This window comes from Monopterus albus, unplaced genomic scaffold (assembly GCF_001952655.1).
Source record: "Monopterus albus unplaced genomic scaffold, M_albus_1.0 scaffold13.1, whole genome shotgun sequence".
Classification (NCBI taxonomy): Eukaryota; Metazoa; Chordata; class Actinopteri; order Synbranchiformes; family Synbranchidae; genus Monopterus; species Monopterus albus.
In genome coordinates this window covers 1,415,958-1,432,693 of record NW_018127893.1, presented here as the reverse complement: position 1 = coordinate 1,432,693, position 16,736 = coordinate 1,415,958, and the positions used below count along the sequence as shown (strand labels likewise).

Below are 16,736 nucleotides of genomic sequence, written 5' to 3'. Positions count from 1 at the left end.
ATAACAGCTTCAACTCTTCTGGGAAGGCTGTCCACAAGGTTTAGGAGTGTGTTAATGGGGATTTTTGACCATTCTTCCAGAAGTACGTTTGTGAGGTCAGACACTGATGTTGGACGAGAAGGCCTGGATCACAGTCTCCGCTCTAATTCATCCCAAAGGTGTTCTATTGGGTTGAGGTCAGTCAAGTTCTTCCACACCAAACTCACTCATCCATGTCTTTATGGACCTTGCTTTGTGCACTGGTGCGCAGTCATGTTGGAACAGGAACGGGCCATCCCCAAACTGTTCCCACAAAGTTGGGAGCATGAAATTGTCCAAAATGCCTTGGTATGCTGAGACATTAAGAGTTCCTTTCACTGGAACTAAGGGGCCAAGCCCAGCTCCTGAAGAACAACCCCACATCATAATCCCCCCCCTCCACCAAACTGTAAACTTGGCACAATGCAGTCAGACAAGTACTGTTCTCCTGGCAACTGCCAAACCCAGACTTGTCCATGGGATGGCCAGACAGGGAAGCGTGATTAGTCACTCCAGAGAACGCGTCTCTACTGCTCTAGAGTCCAGTGGCGGCGTACTTTACACCACTGCATCCGACGCTTTGCATTGCACTTGGTGATGTAAGGCTTGGATGCAGCTGGTCGACCATGGAACCCCATTCCATGAAGCTCTCTACGCACTGTTCTTGAGCTAATCTGAAGGCCACATGAAGTTTGGAGGTCTGTAGCATCCACTGACCCTGCTCTGTGATTTTATGTTGCCTACCACTTCGTGGCTGAGTTGCTGTCGTTCCCAATCGCTTCCACTTTGTTATAATACCACTAACAGTTGACTGTGGAATATTTAGTAGTGAGGAAATTTCACGACTGGACTTATTGCACAGGTGGCATCCTAACACGATACCATGCTGGAGTTCACTGAGCTCCTGAGAGCAACCCATTCTTTCACAAATGTTTGTAGAAGTGGTCTGCATGCCTAGGTGCTTGATTATATACACCTGTAACCATAGAAGTGGTTGGAACACCTGAATTCAATGATTTGAATGGGTGAGTGAATACTTTTGGCAATACAGTGTATATTTTTCCCCATTATGTATGTATAGATGGCATAGACGGCAGTACATACCATTTGTCTCATTGTATCAAACTTTGAATCCACCGCAATTTACACACCAATTTCTAGGTTCAACTTTCACCTCTTGTACTTATTACCAACATTTCAGGTACAAATACTTTGTTTTACCTCCAAATAAACTGGCATAGATTATCTGGCTGAACTACTGGTTTGTTTACAATCTCTGATCACACTACTGTGTCACAATGCTGCCATCTTTCCATGGTTCAGTAATGACCTTGGTGACGACAGTGTTACCACAACTGCTGGAAATAATGGGTAACTGCTACAAAAATAAAACTGACAACAAAACCTGGAATGATCCTTTAAGTATCTGCCTTGTGATGTATCCGTGAGTAAGGCAGTAAATGCCCTGCAGCTCCACTGCTGCTGAACATGTGCTTAGCCTACTACACTAATATCCTAATAGAAACACTTGCATTTGTGCTAAGAAGAATCTTTGAATGATTGAAACAAGCCAAAACAGATCTTGTATGGTTTGCTTTCTGTTCTTTGTAGTTACGTGACAGACAAGCACAGAATACGCCTGCTCTCTCTCACAGGCAGATACTTGTTGCAGCTGAACTTGTTCCAGTGTTGGCTCTGCAACCAGCCACGTTTGGGATCGGGAAGCCTGCAGGGTTACCCATCAGTCATTTCTGCATTGGTTACAACCACAATCATATTATTTTACTAGGACAGGAAAAGCAGCATAATGTTTCACAGAAAACAGACTGGTGGGGACAGTATCCCCCGTTACATCACCGAATTCCCAAAGACTGATGGTGTTACATTCTGTTCAGTCTCAAAGTTAAAAGTTTAATGTGAAGAGAATAGGGGATGGTGGGTAAGACTGCGTGACCAAGTTTGTAATAGCTTGGCTTTGGTGGGGGGGGGGGGGGGGGAATCAATCTCTGGCTCTGTCTAAACACTGCAGGCTCGCAGCAGACCCGGCGGAGCCGAGGACAATGTTTACAGGACTCCACAATGAGGTGACATTATTTTTTTTGTCTACACCCCCCAAATCTCATCAGGACATCCGCTGGATTTTCTCATCCATCAGTGATGTTACATCATATTCATGCATGCAAATAAATAAGCTCCAAGCTCACAGGCAGTGACTGGTGTTTTTGAGAATGGACAAAGAAGAAAGTCCCCCACAGGCCTGTTACGACACCATTAACTGCTGACTTGACTGGTGGTGGATGCAGACACCAAAGTGCCACCGCCGCCAATTGTTATTCAAGTTATGCTTGTCGCTTCCATCTTTTAAAGTGTGATTTTTGGCGTCCTCATCAGGTCCTGAGAACAGACAGCCAAGTCACATTGGGTTTCATAATGTGTGGTGCTGTTTAGGTGGAAGGCTGAACTCTCCTGTTGCTATTTAGAGGCCGTTTCCTAGAAACCCCATCGTCCTCTCTTGCTGTTCTCCCAGCATCTCTCTGAGGGAAAGTAATAGGATTTTCAATGCAAATTTCAATATTGCTCTAAGAGGCTTTAGCTCCAATTACAATTTATTTGGAAAAGGAAAATCACCTTGTTTTCTGACAAAGGTAAATCCTATAGTCCTTTGATGAGATAGTCATCATCTAATGATTGTGATGATGTATGGTCACGGCTGACAGGCAGGAAATCTTTTACCAAAACTGAGAAATCCTCTCTGCCTGTTGGCTCACTGGACTGGGATGACTGTTTGGGTCTTAAGTGTATTACAGTGTTAGTCTCTCTCTTAATCACTTTCAGAAACAAAACACTTGTTCTATTTGTCCTTGCAGAGGCTTGGATCAGTGCGAGCACAGGGACCTTCAGACTGATTAATATACCCATGCTGCAGGAAGATTTCAGTTTGATCCAGAGCAATCTGCTTGTATTTAGGAAAATTCTTTTATTTCGAGCTGGAGGGGACATTGAGAGACGCTTTTGTTTTGCAGAAGAGTTGGCTTGACTACGGTTTCTGTCTATAACAACAGTCTAAGCTTTCCAAACTTGTGTATACAAAGGAACCAGTGGATTCCAATTAGTAACATAAACAGTTACCTTGGGCTGGATCACACAGGAAACACAGAACCAAGTTGGACACCGGAGCAGTGCCAGAGTTACAATAAGAAGAACTATGAATCAGTGACTCTGATCCAATAGTTCTCATGTGGCCCTTGTCAATTTTCTATTAAACATGAAGAAAACCCAATTCTTCAACTACTTTCATTTAAACAATTGAGAGCAGCACAGTTAAATGTACTGCGACTGGGGGAATGTAGCATTGAAAGACAACTCAAGTGATAAATACTGTTCACTTCTCCAGAGAGAGCACAAGTGCACCTCAAGTACTTCCTCCTATTGAGTCCTATTCTCAGTCCTAGTCCTGAGACTGACGCATGGCAGGCTCTCTGTGGCCCTTTAGCACAGGGTTGCCTTGGCAGCTGCTCCAGGACTCCACGGTCTCTGCTGATAAGGAAGAGGAAGTAGCTGTGGCTCAGAAAGCAAGGTAGAATTTCCACACTCTCACACTTTCCTCTGTGTTACTCTAACCTTAACGCTAACAATTTTTTGCTGATAGGAAATCACATTTATCCTTGGTGACACCCTGTTCTTACTACAGTTATGCTGGTACTGTGGCTTATTCTCCATGCTGATGTCTAGACTACACGTGTCAAGAAAGTTTGGTATGCAGGCCTACGTGTGAGCAGAAAGCACCATGTGCATTAATGGAAACAAGAGTGGTGAGGGAGAAAATGCAGCAAATGAGCCTTCGTCCTCTTCAAACCAAACACCGAGTGGGACAGAGTGATACAGCTTAAATTCTTTGTTACGCAAGATCCATCATATCTGTTTGGACAAAAAAAAGGATGTCTTCTTGCGGTTCTATTTTTAGAGAGGACCGACATCGTCGACATACTGATCTGCCGCTCTGACACCAGGCTGCAGCCTCTCTCAGTCATGGATGCTTGGTGAAGTAATACTTAAAAAGGTTTATATTCGCTGCCATGTAAGGGGGTAAAGGAAATGTGGATGAATCACAGGTGTGTTTACAGTGCATGTGGGCAGGGAATGTGCTCCTGTCGTCACTGCATTTCTCTGCCTCTAGCTAAAAGACACTGCATACTGATTAGTTTATGGGCTCGGTGACGGGGGAAGGGCTGCTGGACCAACTCAAAGGCAAATTCTGATTCATAAGTGAGAAACATTCAGGGCCAAGCTCATACTGGGCCCAGATGGGGAAACAGAGATGCTTTTAGTTACATGAAAGAGAGGAGAAGAATTAAGATATCAGCATAGTGCTTTGTCAGAATTAAACATCTGCTTGGCAGCATCAAGTGATATAATACAAGTGAGAAGCAACATTATCCATGTGTGTCGAAGATGAAGAGGAAAGACAGAACCGCAGCACGAACTTGAGCCTCTGAATACTTAGTGAGGTTAAGTGAGGCAGAAGGCAGTGTCCATGGAACACACTTCCTTTATCATTTCAGACAACTTCTCCTTTAATACAACACTGAGGAACTGAGCCAGTAATAGTTCGATCTGAACCACACATTGGGAAATGAACTTAAAACTTACACCTCACAGTGGCAATGCAAAGCAAATCTACATGTCTCTGCTTGTAACATAATGGCTACTAGCACTGTTGTGTCTAACTAGGCAATTATTTTCAAGGGAATATATTTACACTATCCATTTGTGTCTCACAACTGATGGCAAACAATGCCGCATGTTTTTTGTAGGGGACTTTATACAGAGGTGTGTGTCCTCCATTTTGGACTTAATTCTCTCCGTTCCCTCAAGGATCAGCAGTGGTTGATGAGTGTGCCAAATTTTAACAAACCTGCATTTGTGAATCTATTAATCACAAAAATCCCACCAGAATTAAAGCCCTGAAATGTGGTTTGTTGTGCAGAATGGTCACCATGTTACCTGAATGCCTTACCTTTCATACAGCTCTCTATCCTGTGGATGAGCTGGTAGGACTTGCAGCGGTCCAGCAGGGTCCGGATGGCTGGAAGAGGGTCCAGGACAATGGTCTCAGGATGGGCATCAATGTAGTCCTGAAACACCAAGACACAAACATTCCCCTCACGTTTGATTTACATTGTATACGTTCACATAAAATAAAAACGACAACTTCAAAACAACAAAATTCTGTCTGTGCCCTGCTCGGTCATACGATGCGCTAGCCAAGCGAACAAACATATTGAAGTGGACAAACAACAAATTCAAACACCGAGTTGAAGGGTCATCATGCCTCCCTGTGTGTGTTTGTGTGACCTAGAGAGCATGAGATGCATGTCAGCTGGTCTGTGTACGTTACATCAATGCAACTCTGCATGGCTGCCTGTTAGGTCAACGTGAAGTTTGCTATTTTACATAACTGCATTCCCCTTCCTCACATCCACCCCCCCGCTGCAGCTCTCCGGAATTTCATCTCTGCTCTGTAGAATTCTAAATATAATAAACGTTCCCTCTGAGCAATGGCTCACAAACACTGTCAGGTGGAGCTGGCTAGGCTGCACGTTACACAAACAGCCTGAATGCTCACATCACAGTCCTTTTGAAAACACCACGACTGTCACACACACATTCTCATGAAATTAAACACACAGCAGTGTTGAGGCATCAAACAAATATAGTGGAAAAAATGCCCATTTGTCAGCTAACTCTTATTACACACACACACACACACACACACACACACACACACACACACACACACCAAAGCACAGAGCATATAAACAAATGTCTATGTCTGGACACAGAGTGCCCATCTGTAGGATTTGTTGAGATCTAATGGGCAATGCTGATCAAAGCCAGCTGAGTGGTTATGCAAGTCAAACATGACGCCCCCAAAAAATAAAACTAATCTTCCAAGAGTTTAGAGGACTACTCTGCTTATAAGGATGGTCGCTTGCTGATTTTCACATCTCAGAAGTTAAACACAGACAAAAGGAGGTGAGATAGAGATGAATGCTGGTGAGCAGGTGTTGGAGAGACAAAGAGCCAGACATATGTTAGTGTGGGTGCAGGCCCTGCACACTGTCTGCTTGTTTTTCAGGTCAGATCTATTTCCACAGGGAAAGACGGTCTCTCGGAAGACATGGTCAGCAGAGGATCCTAGGATACGGTGCCACTGGTTGGAAACCATGTCATGCCACAGGCATCAAACATGAGGTGGAAAACCACCTTCAGCACTTAAATTACCCACAAGCACAGGCATGAGATTTACCACATCAGCTAAAATCACATAAGCTGTCAATCACAGACAAGCCCACTAGACCTAAATTATATTTGTAGCAATCTTCAGGTCACAGTACACAAACAAAATTATAAATGTCTGTGGTTTCCAAGTACAGTTTTACCTTCCCAGTGTAATAAAGTGTGTATTGGAGTACGGCAGTAGTGATATTTACATTGATCTAAATCTTCAGGTGTACCACAGATGTTAGTGACTAATTTAATTCTTGAAATCACATCCATCTACACAGATTACTTCTAACGACCTACTGAAAAAAGGATTATCATTGCACACATATTCATGCACCCCTGGAGAAAAATCATGCAAATGATATTTGTCCCAGTTCTGCTCTGCACGCAGTTCACACCTCAGGCCACTGAATCACCAGAACACATCCCAGCCTGACATTTTGTTTTAAATAAAGAGCTATCTTAGAGAGGAAGGCTTACTCCATCCACCGTACAAAAGGTTATTTATGGTCACAGCTGTGTAATATTAGAAATGTGCCAACACTTATATTTTGATTGGAAATGTAATCACAGATGACAGTTATATTCAGGTAAATAGCCGGAGCTAAGGAGGCACGGCTGCTTGATTTACCAGATAATGTTGGTTCCAACTTTCATCTGCAGCCACGGGCTTTCAGTAGGAGCTAAAACAATTCCAGCAACTGCTGTTCCCCTGTGCTGAGGAAAGTCAGCTGAGGTGGTTTGGGCACTTAATATTGCTGCTTTTTGCATGCCATCCTTCAGAGAGGTACTGTAAACAGCTGACTGGGAGGAGACCTCTGGTTAGTATCAAGTCACCATGGTGCCTGAGGACCTCACAGACAAAGAGCTGAAGGAAGTACGAGGGAACGAAGGAGGTCTCTGCTACCCTGCTGTTACTACGACACTGATCTGGCTAAGATGACTGACAGAATAAGAGGCTGACAACTGATCTGCAGTGACTGGGTTAAAGACCAAGCAAGGAAGTTACCACTAAACCACTGTGCCTCTGACATAGGGCAGCAACAAATGGTTACTTTCATATTAATTCATCTTGAGATTATTTTGCAATTAAATGAATTATTAAATACATCTTTAGCACTTTAAATGCAAGAAAATAGTTTTTTTTAAGTGAAAAATGAGCACCACAACCAAAGCTGCTTCTTCAAATAGCTTGTTTTGACCAACAGCTCAAAGACAAAAAAGCAGCAAATGCTTTAATGCTTAAGTAAATTTTAAAAACTGTATTAAAGACAAATCAGGTGAGGGAACCTTATGTAATCTCTTTTGGTCCTTCCACAATTCTAAAATGGAACTATTTCATTTATTTAGCATAATGCAGGGGAACAAATTATCCCCAACCATGTTCTCACTCTAACACTGCCTTATGAGACTCATCAGGCTTTAATGTTTGTAATGGTGGCAGTTTCAAGGGCTATTTTGAGACAACAGAAGTCTACGCCCCCTTCTCATGCGAGCTGTATACTCTTCTTACAGATGGATTCATTTTTATAACGACTATCTGCAACTTCTTGTTTCTGTGCATAAAAGATAACAGGCCCCATGCTGGAAATGAACAGGCCACATTTTGGCTATTATGCAACATTAATTAGTAGAGGTTATGATGCTGTTAGTAGGTGGACATAAACTTAAATTCAATGACCACTGGCTGCGTCTTCTCACCAGTGACTGAAACACATGCAGCTGTAAATCTTTGGTGGTGTTTTGTACCATCTACTGTGAAAAGTTGTCATTTTTATTTGTGCTTTCTTCTTTGAGAATTAAAAGATAGCTCCAGCTGTTATAAATGTACAAAGCCAATGCTGCTGCTATCTGTAGAAGGTGGGGGTCTTTACTGTGGCAAGTTAATCAGGAGTGCTCTTTTGTTAGTGCTTTGTAAACATGTGTGCATATGTTTCAAAATTGCTTAAGAGTACCAAAAAAAAAAAAAGGTGCAAACGCAGCCATGTGTTAATATTGACCAGCTTCTGCTGTTTAAGTGATTGCTCCACACTGACATCCTGTCTGTCCTTCCTAACTGAGCAGCCACGACATATTGACAAAACAGCATGATGCTGATCATGATTACAGCTCTTCTGAGTCACACACATACAGAGACAGAGACAGAGAGAGAGACAGAGAGAGAGAGAGATGGAGTGGAAACTGGTGAAATAAAATAAATGTTCATACCATCTAAAGCACTGCCAGATTAATGAATACACACACACACACACACACACACAGGTTTTTCATAAAGCCACATTTGGAGCTGTGACCTGCTGTCCATGTGAGATGCTTCTCACTTCAGGAAGAATTAGAAAAACTCAAAGAACTTCCAGTGACAGCATTTGGGTTTTATGAGTCACCTCATGTTCAAATATAGTTGCTAATGTCCTTTACGTCCCTGGAGCTGAGTCAAGGCTCTTTGACCCATCCCGTTTGATTCCTTGAAAACACCCTGGTTCCTTGAACTGGGACATTTAAAACAGTAAACATAAAACTTTGTCATCCATAAATGTTTATTGCAATAGCAGTGGGACTGGTATCCACAGCAAGAATTTCTCTTCTCTATTTCAAAACTGTATCTGAAGAGATTATTGAGCATTCAATATCATGTGCGCTGACTGTTGCTGGCTTGTGTAAGGCAGGGCTGGGTATGAGTTGAGGTTTGTGTTATAACACTTTGACAAGAAAAAAAAAAAAAAAGTGACAAACCTCTTGTTTTCACTTAACAAAGAAGTCAACATTCTTCATAGTGAGCTGTGGTTAAAACCGCATAAAAACGTGTGAAGTTTATCTTAAAGTTGAGTTCATATTGTGACTCATACTGTTCTAAAGGTCAATCATGAACTTCAATGCTCAAACATTTAAAATGACAAGCCTAAAAATGCTTTATACACAGCCAAATATGAATTTGAACCGATTCCTTATGTACACAACCCCAGCAGGCTTTTCCAAACCAGCAAATGATCACTCTTGTTTCCACCATACTCCAAGATCTTCTACTATTAAATACTGAGGCGATTCAAGGGAAGACAGAGATGCATACCTGCACTCTCTGCACTAGCAACACCGCTTGTGAATCGTTCTGGTCAGCCTCCAGGATGAGGTCAGTCAGTTTGTGGATGATGACGTCAAGGGGCCCCTGCTCCTCCAGAGGCTGGCTGAGGTCCAGCTAAGGGGAGAGAAGAACAGTCATGGGTCAAGGGTGATGGTGCAAACCAGGGCTGTCCCACACTCAAGTATTCATTTACTGCATTTAGAAACTGATATACCACAGCAGTTATCCACCCATAAGGTCACTGGCGGCTACAATTGGCTACCGTATAATTTCCAGCTTTTATATGTGACCTTTGGGTGAATAGTTTCTGTCGTTTATTCACACCATATTCATCTTATTTGCACTCTGAAGAAAGGGGAGGTTTATCATCTGTATTGGCCTGCTTCATTACAGATGCAGCAGTTTACTGACCAAGCAGCCTAGGTAGGAGGCAGTACTGGTGATGGAGTCTAATGTGTACAGAAAGCTGCAATTACCATATGTATGAGGCTGAATCGCAGCTGCACTTGACTGCCCCGTTATCCAAAACAAAACCAATTTCACAAAAAAGTAAACTTCTGAATTATAAAAAAATGTGTGTCACAAAATAAAATAACTTACTGCTTTTTCAGTGTCACGTACAAGATGGATGGGAGAGTATTTTAGAGGAAAAGGTAACTAGTTTTGGGAAGTCATAAATCTGCAATTACTCCCAGTCTGTCTGTCCATCACATTCGCATAGTTCTGCTCTAGGAAAAACATTTTCTTTTCTTCTTTTTTTGGTTATAAAACAGCATCACATCAACTGTTCTTTTAGTTATTACTTTGGTGCAGCCAGAGTTTTTGTTGTATTTGTTTTGTGTTACACCATCAGGATTTATTTCTGGTGTCAACTTTTTTATGATGCGTTCCACACTTTCATCCACTGGCTAGACCTCCAGTCTCGCCAAACACGTTTGACAGGCTCTGGGGAAAAGCCAAACACCATTCATTTGAAGGTTACTGCAACTGAAAGACTAAATACATTGGCCAAGTAGTTCACAAGTTGTCAAACAAGCTCTCTGAGTGTGATAAGATGTATATGGGCCAATGCATGCACACACAAATATTACAAGAGAGAAAGGTATAAGGTAAGACTGGTAGCGATAATATTCATGCATTTTAGTCTATGGTTGTGCAAAAATTAACAAGATGTACATAAAAAACATGTTTTCATAAACTCTTGTACAGGTCAAATGTAGTGTGTATTTTGTCTGAGAATACGCTTTTAAAGTTACAACTTCAATTAATCACAAATACAAAGAGAAAAATTACATTTGTGCTTTCCTCTATATGAATATGAATTTACAACAGTGACCTGACTGTCAAAATACGTCACAGGCACAATGCACCGAGCAGAAGATGCACTGATTCCACAAACTTGTGTTCAAAACTGGACTTTATTCTTGACTCTTGGAGCCTGATGGACGCGCTTTGACAGATATGAAATGATACTTTAGGTTAGATTTAATAGATCTGGGCTAGATATATTTAAATAATGTTCATTTTATTGATTATTAGTGACTATAATGACCTTGGCGGTGGAAATGGGGAGCTCTCCAGTCAGCTAGCTAGCTTGCCAACACGTTACAGCAACATTCACTGTACCAGAGTTCAAACATGATAAATCCCCAGACACCCACGGACAGTTTGAGTGCCAGCTGCCAAGATGTACACCTGCTCCGTGCTGACACAGCGAGCACATAGTAAAGGTAAGTTAGCTAGTTAGCAGATTGCTGCCTATTCAGCTTTAGGGACTGAATGTCATCAAGACTTTTGTCAACACGTATGATTATGAATTTAGTTTATCCCACAGTATTTGTCAGTTTGTCATTAGGCTAGTGGGAAAAACGGCTGCCACGAGGCCTGTGTTCATCTTAAACTGTGGTTTCACTGCATGTTGTTACTGTTCGGTACCAAACAGTTTTCATTAAGCAACAAGCTGCACCATACTGAGATACATTAAACATTTAAATTTGTGACTGTGGTAGTATGCGCCCCTAAACTGTGAAGTTGTGGTGAAGGGGTTGTGAAATCACAGGGTCACACTCCTACAAAGGCTAAAACTGTACAGAGAGGAGGAACCCCTGGAGAGGACACGGCAGCTGTGACACTCTCCAGAGAGCTAAGCTTCAGTGCTCATGAAGTAACACAAGGACAGTGGAATAAAGAATTACTTGCAATCCATATAACACACCTAACCACAGACTGATAAGACCTACTTAAAGAATGCTTAAGAGTGGACATTATACAGCTGGTTAATACCGCTGTAGATCAGCTCCTCAGCTAATCAGACAATGTGGATCACCTGACCATTACAGACAAAAGACAATTCAGAAACACCTGTGTAAATAGGCCAGAGCTGGGCAGGACTGTAATCTCCTTTGTGCTGTCCAGATGGTAAGTAAAGCAAGAATACACCTTAGTCATAGAGGTGTGGATCAGTGCAAGGCTGTAAAACTGTACAGAGTTTCAGTTGGTTTAGGGTTGGCTGCAGTCAGAGCTATCGTTTCCTGGTTAATGATTGTGAGAGCTGTGATGGATAGATGACTAATTGGAATATCCTTGATCCTGCCCTAAAACGTCAATCGCACAGAGTGGTAAACCTGTTAAATATCAGTTCATTTCAATACCACAAACTGTGGGAGGTCTGTTCTTGTTCTTGATTGTCTCTGAAATACTATATTTTTGTTTGGTTTTTCGGATACCTGGATCTTGTTTTCTTAAGATATGTGTGGGGTGTTTATTCTTATGGTGTCATGTTGTTTTGTCCTTTACTGCTGCTGGAACACTGGAATTTCCCCACTGTGGGATCAGTAAAGTTCTACCTACCTACCTACCTACCATGTCCTTTATACGGGTCTCATCACAGAGGACCAAATATCCAGCTGTAGATCAGGCTCCAAGTTAAGCAACACGCTGTAGAGATAATCTCAGTCTGATATGGGAATATTTTATGAGGTTTTTTTTATGTTGAGTGTGTACAACCTACACAGCAATCATGTAGTTTGTACACAGTATGCAAACAACCAAAGAAATGCCAACACATTCCTTCAAGAGTTCTTTGGGCTACATCAACACAACATCTCTGTCTCTGCTCATCTTCACAGTTGGATCTCATTCTCCAACACTTTCAGTTCCTCCTGCATGCAGGAACACACTCTGCAGCTCATGGTGACATGCCAACATGAACTACAAAAATGTACATGAGCCAGTGAGGCCAAGTGTTCAGTTACTGTTTGCTAGGACTGACATATAACAGGCATCCTCAAATCTAATGAAGCAGCATGACTTGGCCTGGGCATTATAGCTCAAATCCTGTTTCACAGTATGGTACTACATTTCACACTGTTTCAGGAGGTGATTTGCAATGCCGCAGCACTGCAAATGACAATCACAACAATCAAACAGTATGATCACACACACATACTAGAAAGATAAAGCCCAGTTTTAGAAACAAACTGCTGAGGTTCTGGTGACTTGGCGTTTCAGCATTCCAGCTGGTTTATCAGGAATCACATCAGGCACGTAGAGACATGGATGTGGGCACATGACAGACGCATAAAAATCCTGCAACCATGACCTTAATTGCACTGTGTTGGTAAATCAATACCCATAAAATGTCACCCGTGGATAACCTACACCTGGGTCAGTAACACTAGCTGCTGATCACAACAGTGACATGAGGTAAAATACATCACTATCTGTCTAGCGATCAGTGTCAGTGTGACAGGGCTGAGTGGATGAGAATTTGTCCGCACTCCGCTGAGGCACGGTTTTTAATCTCTTGCTTACACAACACAGAGGGCCCATCAACAGCCTGACCTCTCTACAGAAACAGGACTCTGCGTCATATGGTGTCAGCACCCACTGGCAAATACACATCACAGAGGATGCTCTCCTCTCCCTGTGCGTGGGCAGAGCGACCCCGCTTTAGAGCTCATCCAAAAACCCAACAGTGAAGTCACTGATGTCCTGCTAAATGCTAAAAGCAGAAATGTCAGCTGATGTCTCTGCAAGTCCCTCTGGGAGTTGGTGCTAGCAGTGGGTCCTGGTAGTGAGGGAGAGCATAGAAAACACACTGGTGGGAGAGGGTAGGCTGGGGCCAATATATTTTCAGCTTTGATGTAGCTCCTCAGTTGGGGTGAGCTATACCCGGGGGAAATCTAAGAAGAGTGATCCAGAGTGAACAGCAAGGACAGAGCCGATAGTGTACTGCAGATGTACACTGAACGCAAACTGCATGAAGCCCAGTTTGTCTCAGTGTCTCTGCTTCATCCTTTAGATGTCTCTTTCTAGTTGACCCGAGGCTGGATTTAAACACCTGGCTTTTGCTTTGTTGTCAGACCAGATGAGACAAAGACTGTATACAGGCATGTGATGATGCAATGTATTTCGCATGCTGTGTGGCACTTGACACCCTAGCGTAAGTGAAACATGCTACAGGGCTACAGTCTGCGGGAGATCACTCACATTTTGCAATCAAACTGATTTAAGGTGCGACTGCAAAACAGACAGGTTGTGCATGAAAGACTGCTCTCCCTGTAGAAATGATGGACAGACGTAACACTCTCTGGGACACTGTCATTGCAACATTTATCTGCAGGTCCATCACTCGCCCATCTCATGAAGCAGAGACCTCCAATCTATCAAACGTGTCGATCCACAGTGGCGCCAAGACACACATCATCCTTAGGCTCCTTTTTTACGCTTCGAGTCTATTTTTTCCCTTTGGCACATTAGAAGTGTAATCACCCCAGACAGCTGTTTAAATCAGGTAGATCACACGTTAGCTTGTTTATGTGTTGGAAACATTCCAGTTGTGATGGATAAAAAGCTCATGGTGTCATTGTGAGCTTTCTGGTTTTACTTCACCCCGTCCTTTGTAGAAAGATGGGGAAATAAAAAAATTAATAAATCCATACATATAAAAACTGCTGATGAGCCTACATGAAGACTATTTTTGTCAGTACATTTCTGCTGTCAGTCAGCCTGGTGAAGTTTGTGGTGTCCTCCTGCTGACAGACAGCCGCCCTGGTGAGAGAGACTGCACGGAGGTTGGAGTCAGTGTGGAGTGTACAGATCAAATATTCCCACATACGCAGCGGTCACGTCTAGTCAAGTCCCAGTTTGAGGCTAGTAGTGGCTGAAACCCACTATCAAGTTCTTCTTTTTAGTAACTTCAGCCCAAATACGAGCTGGTACTAGCCAGGCAAGTGAGAGAGCTAAACTGCACATGAAGTCCAACACAGACATCGCCAAAGAGCAGAAGGTCATCTTCAGAAGACAAACAGGTTACAAATAAGCTAAATCACAAATGGCAAAACATGCGTGCAACTCATTGGTTATAGTTCAACTTAAAATATAATAGCCTAATCATCATCATCATCATCATCGTACGTGTCATCATTATCATCATTTTGACTGCTACAGAAGAGATGGAAACTTGTTCCAGAAGTGATTTTCCATTTACTATGTTCCATAAGTCTCCTTCTCTCAGAATTTTATTACAAATATAGCCTATCCACATTGGATGGTATTTAAAATTGTTTTCAAAAAATACAGATTCTTTTGCACTGCACTGAAAAACAGAGGTGATGCCACCAAATCTGACACTGGTGCAACCATGTGAAAGACTTGGTGGCACCTGTATGTAGGGTTAGTCTGGGACCCTGATGCTTCTGAGGTAAAACTATGAGTGCTGGCCACACCTCTCATGAAGAACAAGACTAAACATGAGAAGGGAAAAACCATAGAGTGGATCAAACTGGGAGCTCATTAGGCTAATGGCTGCCTTCTCAGCACCACCAGTGTCCACAGAGCAATAAGACCCACCTACTGCTGACTATGATGTGCAGTGGAAGCTTGTGAGCCAACTGTGAGTCAGCTTTTCTCAACACTAATACACTTCGTTATGTAAAATATCAGTTTTGCATTACTTAACGTGTGACTCAAGTTTACTCTGCAGGAAGCTTAAGTGCATTTGACATTTTATCAGGTGGACTTATAAGTCATGCAAGGCTGAGCATGATGGGGAAATAAAGTTATCATACCTCTGCCAGGCCCCTTAAGAAGAGCTAAAAATAATTAGGAGATAAAGGAGTAATTATGGACTTAATCATGGTGAAAATGATGTCATTCATCATCATCATCATCATCCCCACCCTGAATTCCCAGCACTTGACAATTTTTTTTTTTAAACCCGAAGCCACAGGAAAGAAGCACACAGGGCCAGCAGAAGAGAAAGAGGTGCCAGTTGTGTCCAAGAAACAAAGATCGCAAAGCCACTGATTGCTGTTGGAAATGCAGTACTCCTGTGTGCAATGGTCACACCCAGAAGCAAGTAGTTTGTGACAGCTGCACACAGTGAAAGGAGAGAAGATGTTTGTGTGTGTACATATGCGTGGGCAGTGTTATGGTCTCCGGACCTGTTGAATGTTCTTTGTTCGTCCTCCAGACATAGGGACACATAAACATGTTTTGACACCTGATTGACCTGATTGATTGATTAAGTGCTAAAATGTGAATGAAAAGTAAAAAATGTACATATCAAAAATGAAATTACTCTTTTGTTTGAACAAAATATATCATCTTAACCAAAATGAGAGAAATGTCTTTAGTTTATTGCAAAAACACATTGATTTTAATTGGGGTCATTTTTGACCCCACTCGTGGAAGAGTGTAGGTATTGGTAGGTTGTGCATCCAAGGGTTAAGAAGAGCTAAAAATAATTAGGAGATAAAGGAGTAATTATGGACTTAATCATGGTGAAAATGATGTCATTCATCATCATCATCATCATCCCCACCCTGAATTCCCAGCACTTGACAATTTTTTTTTTTAAACCCGAACTGTGTCTACTCACAATGCAAAAAACAGTTGTTTGCTCACCACTGAGCATTTAATGTTCTTGTGCAGCGTGTTGATACTCTGACTTAACACCGAGTTAAACCGTAGTCAATGAAGAGGTCATAGCAAGATCAAAACATTTACTGTCCACTCTTCATATAACATCACGGTAAAAACTGCAAATAAACAATACAATAAACACTGTCAGTTATGCTTATTTAACCAATATCTATACTATAAATGGTGGTACACTTCAACACACATTCAAATGCATAGTATCAGCTAGCTTATGCACAACTGTAAATAAACTTCCTCAACGTCACATCTAACTCTTTTTAAAACAATCATAGCAAATGTTAACTATACTATGTCAACTGACACATATCATAACTTACGGCATTGCTTCTATCACGTTTCCTAACAGATGAAAATGAATACACATGCCGCGAACAAGAGCCTTACGTCCGCCATCTTTCTTACTAAC

General features: G+C 42.1%; 1 protein-coding gene across 1 annotated transcript in view; it reads right to left on the bottom strand.

Moving 5' to 3' along the window:
• Positions 1-16,736, bottom strand: part of itpk1b (inositol-tetrakisphosphate 1-kinase b) — a 39,529-nt gene that overhangs the window by 7,690 nt on the left and 15,103 nt on the right. The window contains exons 4-5 of the mRNA XM_020590867.1: positions 9,374-9,499; positions 5,036-5,153 (exon numbers count right to left, since the gene is read on the bottom strand). Coding sequence (XP_020446523.1) covers positions 5,036-5,153; positions 9,374-9,499 — 244 coding nt within the window. The remainder of the gene's footprint in view (positions 1-5,035; positions 5,154-9,373; positions 9,500-16,736) is intronic.